At 37.4% G+C, this 17,123-nt stretch overlaps 1 protein-coding gene across 4 annotated transcripts in view; it reads left to right on the forward strand.

The window, feature by feature from the left end:
* The window catches only part of LOC122830627 (raftlin-like), a 192,332-nt gene extending 175,715 nt beyond the window's left edge, over positions 1 to 16,617 (forward strand). For all 4 annotated transcript variants that reach the window (XM_044116136.1, XM_044116137.1, XM_044116134.1 and 1 more), the window contains exons 8-10: positions 394 to 497; positions 8,138 to 8,213; positions 11,427 to 16,617. In XM_044116136.1, the coding sequence (XP_043972071.1) occupies positions 394 to 497; positions 8,138 to 8,213; positions 11,427 to 12,107 (861 nt within the window). In that variant the 3' untranslated portion in view covers positions 12,108 to 16,617. The remainder of the gene's footprint in view (positions 1 to 393; positions 498 to 8,137; positions 8,214 to 11,426) is intronic.
* The last annotated feature ends 506 nt before the right edge of the window (positions 16,618 to 17,123 follow it).

The following is a 17,123-nucleotide window of genomic DNA, read 5'->3' on the forward strand; positions in this document are numbered from 1 at the left end:
TCATGAATAAAGATGGTTTCCATGTTGACTCGTGGCAGCCAGGGAGTTTCTGCGGTGGTTGATTTATGTCGCAGAGTTTTTTCGCTTCTGTGTGCGTTGCTTTGAAAACAGACAGTACACATTCAGTATATTAAAGCCGTCATATCTGAGAGGAACTGTATTTTTTCAGCTGATATTCCAAGCACTGCTGACAGAGTTTGATTGCATGTCATACTTATGTTTCTCGTAGCTCTGGAATCGCAGTAAGAATACAGTCTGTAGGATAATGAGCACACTTCCAACACATTGTGTTGTGTGCATTGGGTTTTGAGAGACGAACTCTGATGATTACACTCCAGTTTTAGGGTGTGTGTTTTTGATTGCAGGTTGTAACAAATTTTTCTTCCTCCACAGGGTTTGCAGGTGAAGACTGATTACGTTCCTCTACTTCAGTCACTGGCCACATATGGATGGAGACTCACATGCGTGCTGCCGACTCCTGTAATCAGGACTAACAGGTAATGACACTATTTTCAAGTGATTTGTGATCTCTACTGACATCTGTGGACAACCCTGAGAAGTGCAGGAGCACTTGGGACAGGATACTTCATGCTCTTTTGACAGATTTTACCATCACAAAAAGCTCATCATTTTAGATTTTTGCTCACTTAACATGTGTTTGTTGTTGTTCTCCTGTTGTTTTGCTTAGTATTTTTTAAAGCACCAGATACTACATAAATAATAGCATAGTTGAAAAGGTAACTGACTTGAATAATTCAGTACAAGACGGTGAATTCCTGTGGTGTAGCATGTATTTCATCTTCCACTTGACATTACCCAGTTTATTCTGTATGGAGTTAATGCAGACCAGTTTATTTAATTATTTATTTATATATTTATTTATTTATTTTTGAATATGTTAGTAGTATAAAATCATGCACAAGAACAAGGAATGCAAAAGACACATATTTTTGTACCACAGTAATCTTAACATGTACGAAAAGTTTGCTCTAAAAAATTGGTTGCTAATCAAGAACAGTATACCACTGTGCTTGATTAGTACACTAAATCACTAAAGCAGGTTTTGGTATTTTTGGCACTGTGGAAAATTGCCAGTTCCTGCTAGAAAATGAAATCAGTACAGTTATTTTTCCCCTCTCTTTCTGATTACCTTTACAACTTCACAGCTTCTTGGTCAATCATATTTATATTGTCTACATATAGTAAATCTAAATAAAACATCAATTTCCGCCCGTGATGACAATTAGCTCAGTCCCCAAGCTAAAGAGGAACTGCAAGAACAAAAGGAAAGATGAAAACTAGGCTTTCTACTTTATGTGAAGCTATTTTTAAAACCAACTGGCAGTTTTTCAGTGAAAAACTAGACTTATAATATATGCACATGTGAAGTCTTCAGATGAATATGACAACCTTTCAAAGACGTTAACCTGACTATGTGTCAGTCTGGGCTGTGCAGCTGCTGCAGCTGTCTGTGTGTGTCTGTTGACAAGCAGCGGCTCTGTGCAGTGGAAAATCTGTTCGCAGAACTGTAACGGTTCCTCTGCACAGCCTGCGCTGACTCATCACTCCCAGATGCTATATGAGTGTACATCCGCTTATGGTCAAAAGGCCTCGCTTGTTGTCAGACACACAGTAGAGCCTCGCATTGACTGATTGTGATGATTTAATGAAGTAGTCTGATATACTCCAAAGATGCTGCAGGGCACAAAGAACAAGCATAAAGTACACATGTAGCTTAAAGCTAGAAAAACAAAGTAGAGTTACAGTGAAGCCTAATTTAAGAAGCTATACAATCAACACTAAATACAGTAAATACGAAAAGTGCTAAATTGCACATAAATTGACTCAAGCCTTGAACAAACATTTACTATCAAAAATATTGGATATAATTTAGAAATAATTAACTAAAAAGTAAGGCAAAACTCTTTTTTTATAATTAGATAATTATTCTAGAAGAGATATTTCCTCATTTTCTGAATTTATGAAACAAGCAGGCAGCAACACATTATAGTAATTGAAGATGAAATTGGTTTTATTGTTTTAGCACAGTTTGACCCAAATGCTTTTTAACAATAACAGACTAAGCTTTGCAAAGGTATTCATAACCCTTAACCTTTTCCACAGTTATTCACATCACTGCCATAAACCTCAATGTACTTTGTTAGGATTTTTTGTTGTAGACAAGCATAAATAATTAAGTGGAAGAACTATAGTGCAAGGTATCCAACATAAAAAAAAAAAAAAAAAAACTGAAAAATGTGGTGTGCTTTTGTATTCAGGGATGGAGAACATCAGTCAACTTACAGCATCATGGAGACCAAGGAATGCAGCAGACGTGTCAGAGATAACGTTGTGCAGAAGTTTAAATCAGGGTTAGGTTCTAAAATAATATATCAAGCATTGGACATTTTAAGGAGCATCATCTGAAAATAAGCGTATGCACATGTGTTAACATGCCACCACATGGCTATCCACTTAAACTGACAGGCTGGGCAAAGAGAGCATTAATCAGAGATGGTAAGATGAATCGAGCTGCAGAGGAGTACTAGAGGGAAAGAGATTGCAGAAAACCTGAGATTAGCCCGGAGGTTTTCCTTCGAGGGGGAAAGCAACCATAAACATACAATCAGGGTGGAAAGGGAATGTTTTAGACCAATACTTGTAAGCATAAATTTAGTTGAGAATCTGAGAAAAGATTTGAAAAGTGATACTCAAACCATTTTAGCTGATTTTTCATGAAAATTTACTAGAACAGATCAAAAAAGTTTACATCCAGCTTTAGAAACAACGCTAAAGTCAAACTTGCTCACAATTTGAACTTTTAACCCTGAGACATTTGTTTCCATTCAATGGCAGATTTTACCGGTGGTTGTCAGACAAGGTCAATGCCATCTTATTAATGAGTAAATGTGTAAGGTCTGTGAAAACAATCTACAACAAATTAATGATCGCTGAAAGTTGTCTCTTAAATAAAGAATAAATAACAAAAAGGGCACTTCATTCTTTAGTTTTCAGCAAGTAACTCTTTGAGATTCTTCTTGTTGGAGCGTAAATCCCAATTTTCTGTCTGCCAAACCTTTTCTCACAGATTTAACTAAAGAAATGTGAACACATCATATCTTTGTACCTAAAATTTCAATTTTACATAGATCCTAAGTCGTCTGGAATGTGTCGACACTACATGGGTCATCTCAAGTAAATAGTAAGGCAGTTGACTGGAATAAGTGAAGAATTATCTAAAAAAGCTATTTTGAAATTACCCAAATAAATTCTGAGGTAAAAACTGAAGGTAAATATTTTCCACATATGCTTTCATTTGGTTTTTACATTAAAGAAAAATTCTGTTAAGCACCTTAAGAAAAAGAAGAAGAGTGAAATCCAAAGGGGAATCTGATGTCAGACATTGGATTTAACTTTTCAAATATGACCCCTTTTTATACTATGACCACACAAAACATCATTTTTACACACGTCCTTACAAAAAGTAGCAGTTTTTCCAATTAATGTTACCGTAGCTTCATTTTCAGAACTGTTATCCATAACGAAGTAGTACGGCTTTGAAACAGGCAATGTTTCCATCAGCACTGTGACGGATTATTTACCCAACCTTCTGCTCAGCTGCTCATGTTCACTGCTCTTTTAGAACACAACTGATTAATTGCCTCTTTATTTTCATCTTTTGTTTTTATTTCCCCAACAACCCCTTGTCTCATCTTTTTGAAAACGCCCCAACACAAAAGCACAACATGGTTAATTAATCACACTCGGCCTAGATACAGAACAAGATGGAGCTCGTTTCTCGCAGCACCTAAAAAAGTATTCTGTGCGCTGAAGTAATGCTTGATGATCGTTTTCAGATTAGCAGCAGTCATTACATTTGTTTTTGAAGTGACTTCTTCATTTTTAACAAGTAAATGTGCGCGCTGCTTGTTGTCTTAGAGGCTTCCAGGGCTGCACTTCATCTGGAGGGGGTCGGATGAGTGTCAGTGATCTCAGCGGTGGCTGAAATTAATGCGAAAGTGGAGCTCAACGGCTTCTCCACACAACATTAATTCTTGTAGCAGGCGTTCATGTTCACCATACTCAATTAATGTAGATGGTAATTACATTTTGGAATCATTAACTACAGTTAATGTGATTTTTTTTCTCCATGACAAAGGACCAGAAAACAACAAAGAATAAGAAAAGTTGACACAAAGGTAATATTTTAATGACAAAACGTTATCTAAGGTTTGTGATCAAAGCCAAGCCATACCTGCAACTTGATTCACCTGACGAGTTTACCTCATCTCATCACCCGGCTCCATTTATTCTTTCCTCATCCCTCCTCAATTTCTTAAAACTTCATCTTCATCATCACCTACATTCAAAACTCACTTTTTTGAATGTAGGTTACATTTCTCCTCCTTTTCATCCCTTTATTCCTCCAAGTCCTCATCTGGTTACATAATCATTATCCTCCACTTGTCTTTCTCTCACTTCTTTCTTATTCTTTTCTCTACATTGATATTAAAAGTAGATCCATACTCAGCATTCATCCTCTTCATCCCTATTTCTTACCTTGTTTTTCACACTCAGAAGAGGAAACTCAGCGTGGAAGTGCGGTGTTTAGGAAATGGGCTTTTCCCAACCAACTTGGTACATCGTGCTCTATCGTGGACCAAAGAGAAGTGGATGAAAATGACGAGGATGAGGTTATGAGATGAGGGGATGTCCAGTTGAGGGTAAATGGTGCTGGAGTTGAAGGAAGATGATGGAGTGATAAGTAGATGAACTGGGTAGAAGTAGACTGCTGGGTAATTAGAGGCATGACTGTGGTGTGGCGCTGCTCATAAACCTAAGTTAACATATCCACTGTATTTATCTGTTTTTCCTCAACCCCTACACTACAAGTTCTCCTTTGAACATTGTTGAACATCTTTTGTCGACTGTCACAGAAACCCCAAACTCCTAATCTCCTCCTTCCTAACCAACAATCAAGAGATTTCAACGATGAAGTCAATGAAGACGAGGTTTAAACTTAATCTGTACCTTCATTCATAATCTCCAGCAGTCATCGGATGAGAGGCACAGTACATCCTGGACAGTCCGTCAGTTATGCCTCATCCTCATCTTTTTGATTGAACAATTTGATTTACCTTATCACTGTGCAACCCTTTCCCAGAAACTGGAATAAAAATGTTATATTTTAATGGGTGAAATATCTTCTGCATTGAAAATTTGCTTCAAGTGTTTTTCCTTTTTTATTGGGCTTTTTATGTTCTTTTGTCTGTTACAAATTAAGCTATCAACAGTTACATTTACAACACAAAAACAGCCACAGGCTGCCTCTGTTCTGCACAACATGAAGATCTAGCAGAGCAGCTGACGCTGACAGCCAGGAGAAGGTTCAGCGAGGGCCTGTAATTTCCTAAGACATCTCACTCCTTTCTGGTTTAATGGCCTGGGGGCTTTTTGCCCGTTAGTTATCTGCTTTGATTCACCGCAAAGTCATTCAGCATCCTTGACAGCCCAGAAAATAGTTTATGGATAAACGGTGGAAGGAAGGAGGTAATGGAAAAAGGGCTTTGGATGGTTTAGATAGTGAGCCCTCTGTGAGTCCATTTCGTCTTGAGAGAGGGAAGATTTGTCGCAGGGTTTGAAGGGATCTGCAGCAATCGTAAAACCTGCCATCTTTCATACAGTGCAATGATCAGCAGCCATCTTGGTTTTAGAAATGATCCAATATTTCCCCTCACTTGGTACATTACAGTGAAAAAGTAAAAGCCTCCTTATAGATTTTTTTCTGCTTTTACATTTTTGGTGCATACATGCAAAAATGAAGCTGTGGAGAAGTTTGAGACAAATTTGCAAGAATAATCTACAAAGGGACAAATATAAACTGTCAGGAAATATGAGACAGGCTAAAAGATCCCCAAACATCTAGAGATTATAAACTGAGAAGAGTTACAAATTTATCTCCAAGGCTCTGTGACTCCAGCTAACCACAGTGAGAGACATTATCCACAAGCTGATGAAACGTAAAGCAGTGACGAACCGTTCCAGCAAATTACAAGTCTACCAGAATTCCTCCAAAAGCTCATTAACTGGCAAACAATTAATGGCTAACAAAAATGCCACAGCAACATCTAAAGGTCTAAAAATAGGTCTTAATTATTTCCATGAAGGTCAGAGGTCAAGATTCAACAAGAAGGAGATTAAAAAGAGAATTCCAGAGCATAAACTTCTGGTGACCAAAGAGAAAACAAAATGTAACTCTTTTTTTCTACGACACATTTGGCAAAAAAAAAAAAAAAATTGTACAAATGAACTAGAAATTCTGCTCTCTGCCAGAAAATGCTCAAATAGAATGTTTTCCAATCAGTTTATAATCTGTAGCTAAAGCACACTTGGGTTATGAAGCAGGAAAATGATCTAAAGTATTGCAGCAAATTCACCTCTGAATGGCTAAAGAAGTGAAAGGTTTTGGAGTGGCATAGTCAAAGTTTGGACTTGAATCTCAATGAAGTGCTGAGGCATGTTATTAAAGAAGCTGTTATTGCACAAAACCCTGTAATGAATTTAACAATTCTGCAAAGAAGAGTGGATGAAAATTTTACACAGTGACATAAAAACTTAACCCCTGTTGAACCAAAAGCTTGATGCAACTTTTATGTTTAGAGTGGAAATCACCTTTACAACTGTAAATCAGCTAAAGTTGGATTGGATAACTCATTTACACCAGCCTGTTCCCCTTTGCCTAGAAAGTCTGATTAGTTTTGGGAGGTGTGAATGCAAAATCGAACTCTGTTTTGGATCAAAATAGCAAGCTCTGGTGCGCCTAAAAATCTAGGTCTTGGTTCGGTTGAAGTGAACTCTAGTGTTTTCTGAATGCTTATGTGAATGCAAGTGGATCAGAGACCAGTCCAAAAGATGGACATGGACTACAGCACAGGCATTCTAGTTAAATACGACCAAAATAAAAACTAGAGTCTAACGCTAGAGAGAGAAATGCTCGAATGAAAAATTGTAGGAAAAATCCTACAACCTGTATAATCTGACGCGGCTCTATTTTTGTTTACATTTTGGAAAGAGGGAAGATGCGCTCAGTGTCTTCTGAAGATGTTTTCATGTAATTTCTTCTTGGTGCAGCACCATTTCAGTCGTCAGGGGAATAGGTTCTTCATAGGGATTGGTTTGTTTGACACAGCGTAGTGTGAAAGTGAATCGCTACAGTTGGTAATGTAAAAAATTCGCAATTTTAGTCCCAAATCAAACTGAGTCTACTGGACTATCAAGGGTGAAAACATCCTTATTTTCCTTACAAAGCAAAATGATCTTTTGGAAAATGAATTTAATATTAACTCAGGCTATCTTTGTTTGCTATTGAAAGCATTTTGTTGATATAAAACATAAACGTGACAAAAAGAGATAAACATAGTAGCACATGCTAAAATAATAAACAATGATGTTGTCACAAATTAGCCTAACTTTGAAGGCAAAGATTCAAACCTCAGCTGGCAGTTACTTTTAGAGCACAAATTTGGCAAACAAAAGGACTAAACCTGACAGGGATGAGCCGACAGAAGGGCGAGGATAAGTGTGAGAGATGAAGAAAGCCCACTCAATAATAAAATCTGCATTTTCTGCCATGATTAATCTGTCAGCAGGAGTACTTGTGAAGATTATCCTTCTCAGAATGCAGGACTGTGACAGGAAAAGAGGGTGGAGGATTACGTTTTGGGGAAACAACAAAGAGAAGAAGATGCTCAGTAGTTGCACTCTCCGCTTTCATCCATTAAAACATAAAGTACAATAAAGGGTGGAAGTGACACTGACGGATGACAGTGGTGAAGAGGTTGAGCTACAAATCTGAGCATTTTGTCTTTAATCTGTCAGATAAAAGGGTGAAGCATAAGCAGTCAATTGACTATGTTGATAGATGGCCAATGTGTGTTATCACTGGACCACATTCATCTTGGAGGCTAAGAAAAACATTTTTAAAAACAAAACAACAATAAATTATACAGAGTCTGACAAAATATATACACCCAAGGATTTAAAATTTGTAAATCAGTCAGAATGTGTTTGAAGAACAGCACTGATTGTTTCTAACTTTTCCCTCCATCTCTCTTTTCTTCTTGTCTACATCTTTCAGCGATGGAAGTCTGTCCACCAAGCAGATTGTTTTCCTGCAGAGACCGGTCGTTAGCCGGAAGAAGAGGGAATCCAAGGTACAACATCTCTGACTTTTCTGTGTATTTGTAAGATTTCTGCAATCTTTATGATCAAAACAACCATCTTACCCCATTCATAACTAAAATCGATTAGAGACTGTTAAACATTTGTCTTAAGTGGAGTTGTTCTACTGGTTTATTGAAATCCAAATTTTAATCAAACCAGATGGGAAGATAACCTTAGATATCCTTACTGTTCAAATTAAACTCACTGACCAAATGTAGGGTTAAGCACCTAGAAGAAAAAGTCAAATTTCTCTGAGGTTTGCAAACCACTGGCAGGTATGTGAGTGATTTGATTTGCAAGGAGGAATACACACGAAACACACTAGTGCCTTTACTTTTATGGTCTTTATGATAATTGAAAGGGGTTACATTGTTTTCATGAGGCTTCAGAACTTTCCACTCGTTTGCATGTGGAGCAACCAGGTAATACAGTGATGCAAGAAGAAATTTCAGCAAAACATTTCTCAACCCAGAGGGCACAAAGGGAGGACTGTCATGTTGTGATGAAACCTCCCAAAAGACAGAGGAAAGACACCAAATCATTCTGATGTTGCATATAGATTAACTGAAGTTGTTCCTAAAATCATATGTGTGAGTGCTTTAAGGACAATAAGAACAAAACTCGAGGCAGAGGGAATTTCTTTTTCATTCTTTTCCTCTGTGGAGCAAAATTAGTCTAGAAAAAACCCCACAAAGTCTGTTTGAGACTATTTAAGCAACATATAACAAGATTAGTAAGGGTGCCACATAATTCACAAATGTGCATAACACCATGTATAAATGCATACATCAACATGCAAACAGTTTCTTAAACTGACACGTTTCAAACTGCACAAATAGCAATACACTACTTGTACAAATCAGCACATGTGGATGGATTAATCAAACCGAGCTCACAGTTCACCTTGGCTGCGCTTTCAGCTTTTGAGACTTTCTAACTACCAGGGATTCCCAAATCAAATTGTGTATTCACGCCTGGTGAAAAACTGGGTAATCTGAGAATTATTATTGCAATGCTACGTTCAAGGCAGAAAAAAGCTTGGGATAGCTAAGTATGACAGGATTTATTGGAAATACCATATTGTTGAGGCCAAAACTGCTATGTTAACAAGATGTACTTACATTAAAGTTAATGGATTCTAAAAATATTAACTTTGTAGGCTACACTACTGAAATATGAAAGGAAGAAAATTTCATGAAAACTTATGAGCACAGCAGTGCCATCCTGGCACAAAGTTGTTTAATTTACCACATGTTTAATTTAGCTCCACATTCCTGTGGTAGCTGTGAATGAGTTGCACCTCAAGAGAATTTATAATAGGTGACTGGTTCTGTTCTCCACCAAGTCCAGACCCATGAGGGAACCAGACCCTCATAATGCTGCACAAAGACGTCAACTCTGTTACCAATTGACCCTCTGGAATACAGTCACACAAACTTGTCACCACTTTATTTGGGTACTTAACTCTTTCTCTCAGTGGCTCTACAGCTATTGTTTATTTTTTGTTAGATTTAGCCAAAGTTGTGAGGAGTCATTCTTATGTAATCAGATGTGGCGTTAACAGCCACATCTGTTTCTAAAACTACAGATTGCAGACCTCGCTCCCGCAAAAGGCTCTGCCACTAGTCCTTCTGCTCATTATTCACCATCTAAAACCAACATCACTTTTTCCAGCTTCAGCACTGCATCTGTTTTTGATTTATGTACATAAACATACACAGTGTGAACAAATTTAAACCAGCATGTTTCTGTTTCAGATATGAGGAATGTTCCAGCAGCTGACAAATGTGTTATTTTGATAACCATTTGGTGTTAATGCTTTTCTGCAGATCCCAAACAGCTGTGATAACATCTGAAGCTTACCTGTTTCTGCAGTGAAATGAATTCATGTTGAATTTTTTTCACTGGGTTTAGTCTAACCCTGTCTCACAAACACTTTTCTGTATCTAAAACCTGTAAAATAGTTGTAGTTAAAGCTTTTTTTTTTTTTTTTTTTACCTATGTAGTTTTAGCAATGTGTGTCTTTCTGACATTGCTCATATGTTGTGATCTTTACACACATATAAGAATATAGGACATGCTAGGAAACACATTTGAATGTGGGAATATTTATTATCTATTTAGCAACACTAAAAAAATCCAAACCAATTAAAATGGAAGAAAATGCTCCTTAAAACTTTTGTTAAAGTAATTTAAAATAAACTGTTTCTGGTGAGTAATAAATTAGGGCATCCTGACATTAATTCCTGCTTTTGATAGAATCACACCCAGCTGGATTGTTTCAGATCCACATTTTAGAAAATCATTATGAAATGTATAGAAGTATATTTTTACTGTTTAAAACTCTGACATTTAATTTGCTGTTTTCCTGATGGCTGATGTAGGCGTTATCACCACTATAACATGGAAAGAGCTGCCTCAGGCCTTCAAAAAGATTGTAGGAGCTTATGAGCCTGGTGGGAGATTTACAGAGGTCTCAAAAGAATTTGAAATCAGCCAATTCACTGTCAGGACATTCAAGATGGCTGCCAACAAGTCCAGGTCTGTCCGTCTAAGAAAGTTCCACCTAAAAGCAACCACAAGACCCTTTAAAGAAACTCCCTCTCTTGAAAGCATGTAATGTCCGAAAACGACTGCAAAAGTTTAACTTTCCTAGGAGGTTTGCCTTTGCACTCAGAAAAAACACAAAGGCCTGATTGAGGTTTGCCACAAAGAATGTAGCCTGGTAAAACCATCTCACTCTAGTTAAAGGGAGTAAGACCAGCCATTAGAGATACTGTCCTTTTCTTCCTATGGAAAATAAATATTTGATATCTTTTGTTTAATGAGTACAGCTAGGTTAGGTTTTTATTGTTTAAGTAAAATTTTATTATTTTCCGTTCCAAAGATATACACAAAATAAGGATAGGTATTTTTTAATAAAGAACATAATATGAATTGGCATGTGCAAAATTTTCACATAACTGTATGTAACCAGATAAAATGTTTTCATCTGCTTGTTTGTTCAAATGGATGTTCTCAAGGCCACCAATAATCAGCCAACATCCACCCAACATGGCCTCAATTTCCTGCTCTGTTTTGTTTAAATTACTAAGTTATTCCATCTCAATATTAGATCTGCTGCGATCCGTTCTTAATTAAGTCTGTGTGTATTGCTCTGTGGATGGGAATATTGTCTAACTAACATGGTATAAATGTTTCAGAAACTAATCTTCAAGTCCAGAAGCAAGTCCAACAAAAACTGCATCAAGGATGTGGCAAAGAACAAGAAGAAAATGACAATAATTGAGAAGGATTCTGAGGATATGAAGATCGCTGATGACAGAGAGAACGTTGCCAAGGAAGAGGAAAAGACTGTGACTGGAAGCACAAATGCAGCACAGGTAGAGGCAGCAGGCGAATCCAAGAAAGAGAGGAAGATAAGGTGTGAAGAAGATAAAAAGGCTGACGCAGGGATGGTAATCAGCATTGAGAAAGTCACACGGAAAGATGAACCAGAGAAAAGTGAAGACAAAGTGGCAGAAAATTGCACTGAGGAAACAGAAAGCAAAGCTCCAGATGGAGAGGGATCAGAAGAAAATGGAGAGCCATCAGGAAAGGAGGAGGTCGAGGAGGTCAATGAAACAGTTGTGACTGTAGAGACACAGAGTGAGACCAAAGAAAAGGAGCTTGAGGGCACTTCGAAAGTTGAATCCGTGATAGAAAATGGGATAGAGACAGAAGAAGAGAAAGATGACGGTGAAGAGAATGAAATCAAAACAGGGGAACCAGGGGAGGTTATCGCAAAGGAGACTGTGGCAGATCCAGCAACCACAGACCCAAGCCCAATGGAGGCTCAGGAATACCACCATGCTAGTCGAGCTTTTCCCCCTCATACCTCTTAAATTCCCTCTCTTAAAAACTGATTCCTGAATCCAAATTGAAGTGGGAGGGGGTGGAAGGTTGCTCTGCACTGCTGCAGCATCCTCCAAACTTCCCATCTCACAAATGATTCCCCCAAAACCTGCAACAGTGTAGCTAAACAAAAGAAGACCATGACATCAGTTCTATTGTATAACCACAGATACTGAATGTATTTAACAACACAGGGGATGCTTCTGCAGGCAGGTCCATGTGGAGTCCAAACACTGAATGGATAAAGGCAGAGGATAAGAAGGAGAACAGTGAGATGAAAAACCTCAAAAGACTTGGTCACGGTTCCAGTAAGAGTGGCAGATAAACCAGAGCTGCTTTGTTCACTAAACACTCACTATTCACTATAGACGGCTTAAGCTTTAGGTTTAGCTAGTAAACAGTCACTGGAGCTTACTAGCTGTTGCTGGATGTTTTAAAATCATAAAATATATACAAAACAAAAGTATTTGGATAAAATTGGAAATTTAGATAGCAAGCTAGATACCATTTTAAAAGCTCGCCTGAGATTTATTTTTAAGTTTTCTTCTATTATTTTTTTAATCAACATCAGGTTGTTCCAACCATCTTCATAAACCTTTATGAAAGAGCTAATTACAATATCTTTTCATATTTATGATTAGAGAAAATGACTCTTGCTATATGACTTTCTAGAGTGACCAAGTTTTCTGGTTGTGTCAGTTCTTCGTAAGGAAATCACCACCTTTTAGATAATGATGTTTGCTCTAAATTCTTGGCAAGACCCAGGTCTGTTTCCTCAACATTAAAGATATTTTAAAGAGAGGAAAATTCCCAGAAAATGTTCTTGCAGGTCATTCCTTGTTACATTCTGATCCAGGATGCAGAGGAAATTTATAGGAGAGCGCTGTTAGAGATGGTGGGAAATGCATTTGTTGCGAAAGGCAATCCAAAGCAGGCTGTGGAAATCATTGTTTACACTGACCTCGAAGCCGTCAAGTGCTTCAAAGAGAGCCGATAATCACTCTTTGGTATGGTGTGCTAAGCTTACCTTGCATACAGCATGTTCCCAACAATATTCCCAAGCCCAGCCAGACAAGAAAGTGAAATTCAGCTGAATGTTCGCACCTCAAGGACAGGATCAGTAGTTAGGTTTCCTCTGTTAGCTTTACATACAGGAAAGAGGACTTCTGCATAAAATGTGTAGTCGGGGGTTGCTCTTGTTCTGTATTGAAGCCAGAAGTGAGAGCTCTGAAGGAGAAAGTGAGGTTGCAGTGAAAAAAGAGTATAAAGAAGAAATAAAGAAGGACCAGTGAGTGTGAAAGACTCAAATAACAAAAGCAAATTGGTTCGTTTAAAGTAACGGTCGTTTGTAACCAGCATTTCCTGAAGAGGTTTCTTTCATTGCTTTACGTCCATCTCTTTACGCACCTCTTACTGGACACAGTGTCTGACATTAACTGAGTCATAATGTGCCGTATCGCGGCTCTGTGTGGCTTTCCATTCTAGAGCTGGAACAAGAGGGAGGGAGGAGGCGACGTTTACAGAGCGGGGCTCTCTGTGGATCGCTAATGGATTTTGTCAGTGGGAGATCTGTCAGTAATCATGCATTTATAATGGGGGGGGGCTCACTTGTTGGGGGCAGTTATTGACAACAAAACACCTCAACATGTCAAGTTTCACGTTTAAAAAGGATGTCATGGGAATCCGTTTGCACCGGAGAGGACAAGCTTGATTTAGAAAATTACCTGCACCTCATCGTAATACCTGTTTCGTAAACTGTTAACGTTTGGCTGATTAAAAAAGTACCTGCTGTCCTCGTATAATTTGTCACAATTATCATTTTTGTGTTGTGATAATTAATGATATGTGGTTGAGAAAAGTATTTCTTCTCTGGAGAAGAAACTCCATGATTTCAAGTGCTCTCCTGCCTCTGGTGAGATTCCTTTAAATGTAAAATGGAAAATGTTTTTGTGTAGAGTAGAATATAAAACTGTGACCAGTTTAGCCTTATTACTATACTGTAAATGCCCCAGAATCTGCTATTAGAAATGTTTTTTAGCGGCATATTGGTGATTTAAGTGTTATATGTTTGTTATAGTCAAACAGCAAAGTTTTGCTCCGGTTGGTGTTTTGAGGATATTATTCCTGGAGTTAAGAGTGAAGGGATGAAAATGTTTATCCATATGAAGGTATTACATTTTGTATTATTTTCTGACATTTCTTGGACACGTTCTTGATTGTGAATGTTTGATTTTTGAGTACAAAAAGGCTTTATGCTGCCTCTGCTTGTTCTGCTAAAGCTTGCAAAAAATGCTTTGCTGGCTGGTGCTTTGAGCTACCTCCTCAGGGCCGATGTTGGCTTTCAGCTTTGGGGTCGCTACAAGAGCGACCTCTTGAAACATATGCTCCCTGTCCTCTACAGCTCCAATATGACTATGAGCAAGAGGTCATCTCTAATGGCAGCCAAGGTCAAAGGTTTCTGAGTGAGAATGGATTTTTCTCAGCTGTACAAACAGGAGATTGCATGAGCACAACCTGACATATTTATTTAAAGTGCTTTGAATCTTTTTTTTTTTTTTTTTTTTTTAACAGATTGTGATTTCATAGACACTCCTGAGTTCATTTAGTCAGAATGCGACCAGCATAAAATGCTAATTCATGTTGGTCAGTGAACAGCTCAAACATTTTCTTTTATTATACTAATTCATGACAAATTAGTATAATCAAAAGAATTTGAGCTGTTCTGATCTTCTGTAAGTTTCAGTCGAATTTAATTTAAATGATAAATTAGGATATTGAAAGCTTTGACTTAATCAGATTCTCATGTAGATTTATTACCTCCAGAGTGATATGTTTCAATCTTTTAATTCTGCTCACCTGGATAATTATGACTTGCATCACAAACAATAAAATACTCTACAAAACAAATAAAAATAAGATTTTAAATACTATCATATCCACGTCCATGTATGTGCAGTAAGTACTTGTTTGGGACTCATTTACCTGAATTCATGCATTAAAGGGGACATATTATGCAAAATTTACATTTTGTAAGTGTTTGTACTTCTATTTAGGTCTCTACCACTTCTAAAATTAGCCCAAGCATTTAAAAGCTTAAGCAAATTTTTTGTCATTCCAGTTTGTGCAATTGAATGGAAATGCAGGTATTGACTGTCTCCTGGTAAGTGAGCAGTCTTCCCTGTGATTGTCTAGGCCATAACATGCCTATAATATAACACTTTAGAGATGTCAGACTCCAGTTATTGAGGCCTGTGTATTGTAACTTTAAGATGTTGTAAAACATAAACCAAATAATTCAATTATTGGTGGAACTCTGCACAACGTGAACACATGATGAAGACTTGATTCAGGCAGGGACACATCTAAAGGTTACAGGACACCAGCCCTCGAGGACTGGAGTTAGCTTCAAGCTACAATCATTAAAAGAAAAAGTAATAAGTGCTTGGAATATATTACTCTTTGTGTAATGAATGTATTCATTAGATTTAATGCTTGATATTGTTGAGATTTAAACTGTTAATGTTGGTGCTCCTGCTTTCTTCTTCTTTTGTGTTTGCTGTAAAATCTGAAAAGTTTGACTTGAGCTTTCCCATTTGGGTTTTTCTACCCATATATTCCACAGCAGAAGCATAGTCTGGAGAGCAGATTAGATATTTAGGTTAGCCTGAGTGACCTGACTGTTTTTGTATTCCAGCTCAACAGCGTGGACAACAGAAACTTTGACAGAGAACCTGACCCTGTTCCCTGTAGTCCTTTGTCTGAGTCCTGCAGGGTACCGTCTCCTCAGTAAGAACCTACTAGTTAGGTTGCTGTGTAGTCTAACCTCTAGCATGAATATGCTCAAGGGAGTGTGAGCAATTGGGGTTTTTCTTCTATTATTTTTGCCTGCTGTCAATGTTAACACAGACAGTGAGACAAAAAGCAAGGCAGAACCTGACATTTAATCAGCTAAACGATGCTGAACCATGCTAACTCTGCCGTGTGTGAAAAGGAGGGGACCTTTGACTAATGTTAGACTCAAATATACATCTGTGCTCCCCTCCATTTATAGTATGTGTGAGAAATATACAGCTTGCTGTCTTATATCCGCATAAATGTTTCTGAGCCTGAGTAGTGGCGCTGGTGCAATCGCTCTTGGTAATGCTATAAAAAAACGCAATGGTTCATTTCCTGTGTGCTACAATGATGTGAAATGGACAAAGTAGAAGCGTCAGAACATAACACAATAGGATGCAGTCACTTTTCTTTCTTGTGTTGTCACTTTAGCTTTGCTCACAGCCTCTGGAAAATGTATTGTTAGATTTTCTTTCTCTCTGATGTATTTTTTTAACACCTCAGCTGCCATCTTGAATGTTAAGTATCTTCGATCATGTGCCGGTGTCACTTGCATTGATGTAGAAAAAGTATTCTTTATCTTTCCTATTTTGAGTATGTCAACATTCTTACTGTACCTGGCATCTGTACAATTTGTATATTATAAAATGATTTATATTTAATGTGTTCATGTGTCCTTGTCTTTTTTTTGTCAATATTTAAAGTTGAGCTTTTGTGTTGTTGAGGTTTTTCAAACAGAAAGGAAATAAAAAAACAAAGCTCAACTTTTTATCATACGATCAGTCTTGTTCACCATTAAAATTTTGAAATACTGACTTCCCTTGAATACAGACTGTTCCCTTTGTTGTACTGTTGAGAACAACTTGACATTAGAAATAAGCTGAAAAAAGTATTTAGTATTTCAATCAACTACAAAAGAAAATGGTTAATGTATTGCTAATGCTCAGAATGTGTAGATAATTACTTTCTTTTTAGATCTTCTTGTTAAAGTCTGAAACTAGATTTCACTTCCCAAGGATGTTTTTTATCTGATAAACAAAGTTGTGGCTGAAAAATGTGTATTCGTTACTGACCGCTAGAACAGAGCTCTGTTCTAATGAAAAGAGAAAAGTACATTAATAATGAAATACATTCATTATTTAATTATCCTCAATATGATAAAGCACTTTGAA

The sequence above is a fragment of the Gambusia affinis genome, linkage group LG05 (genome assembly GCF_019740435.1).
Source record: "Gambusia affinis linkage group LG05, SWU_Gaff_1.0, whole genome shotgun sequence".
Taxonomy (NCBI): domain Eukaryota; kingdom Metazoa; phylum Chordata; class Actinopteri; order Cyprinodontiformes; family Poeciliidae; genus Gambusia; species Gambusia affinis.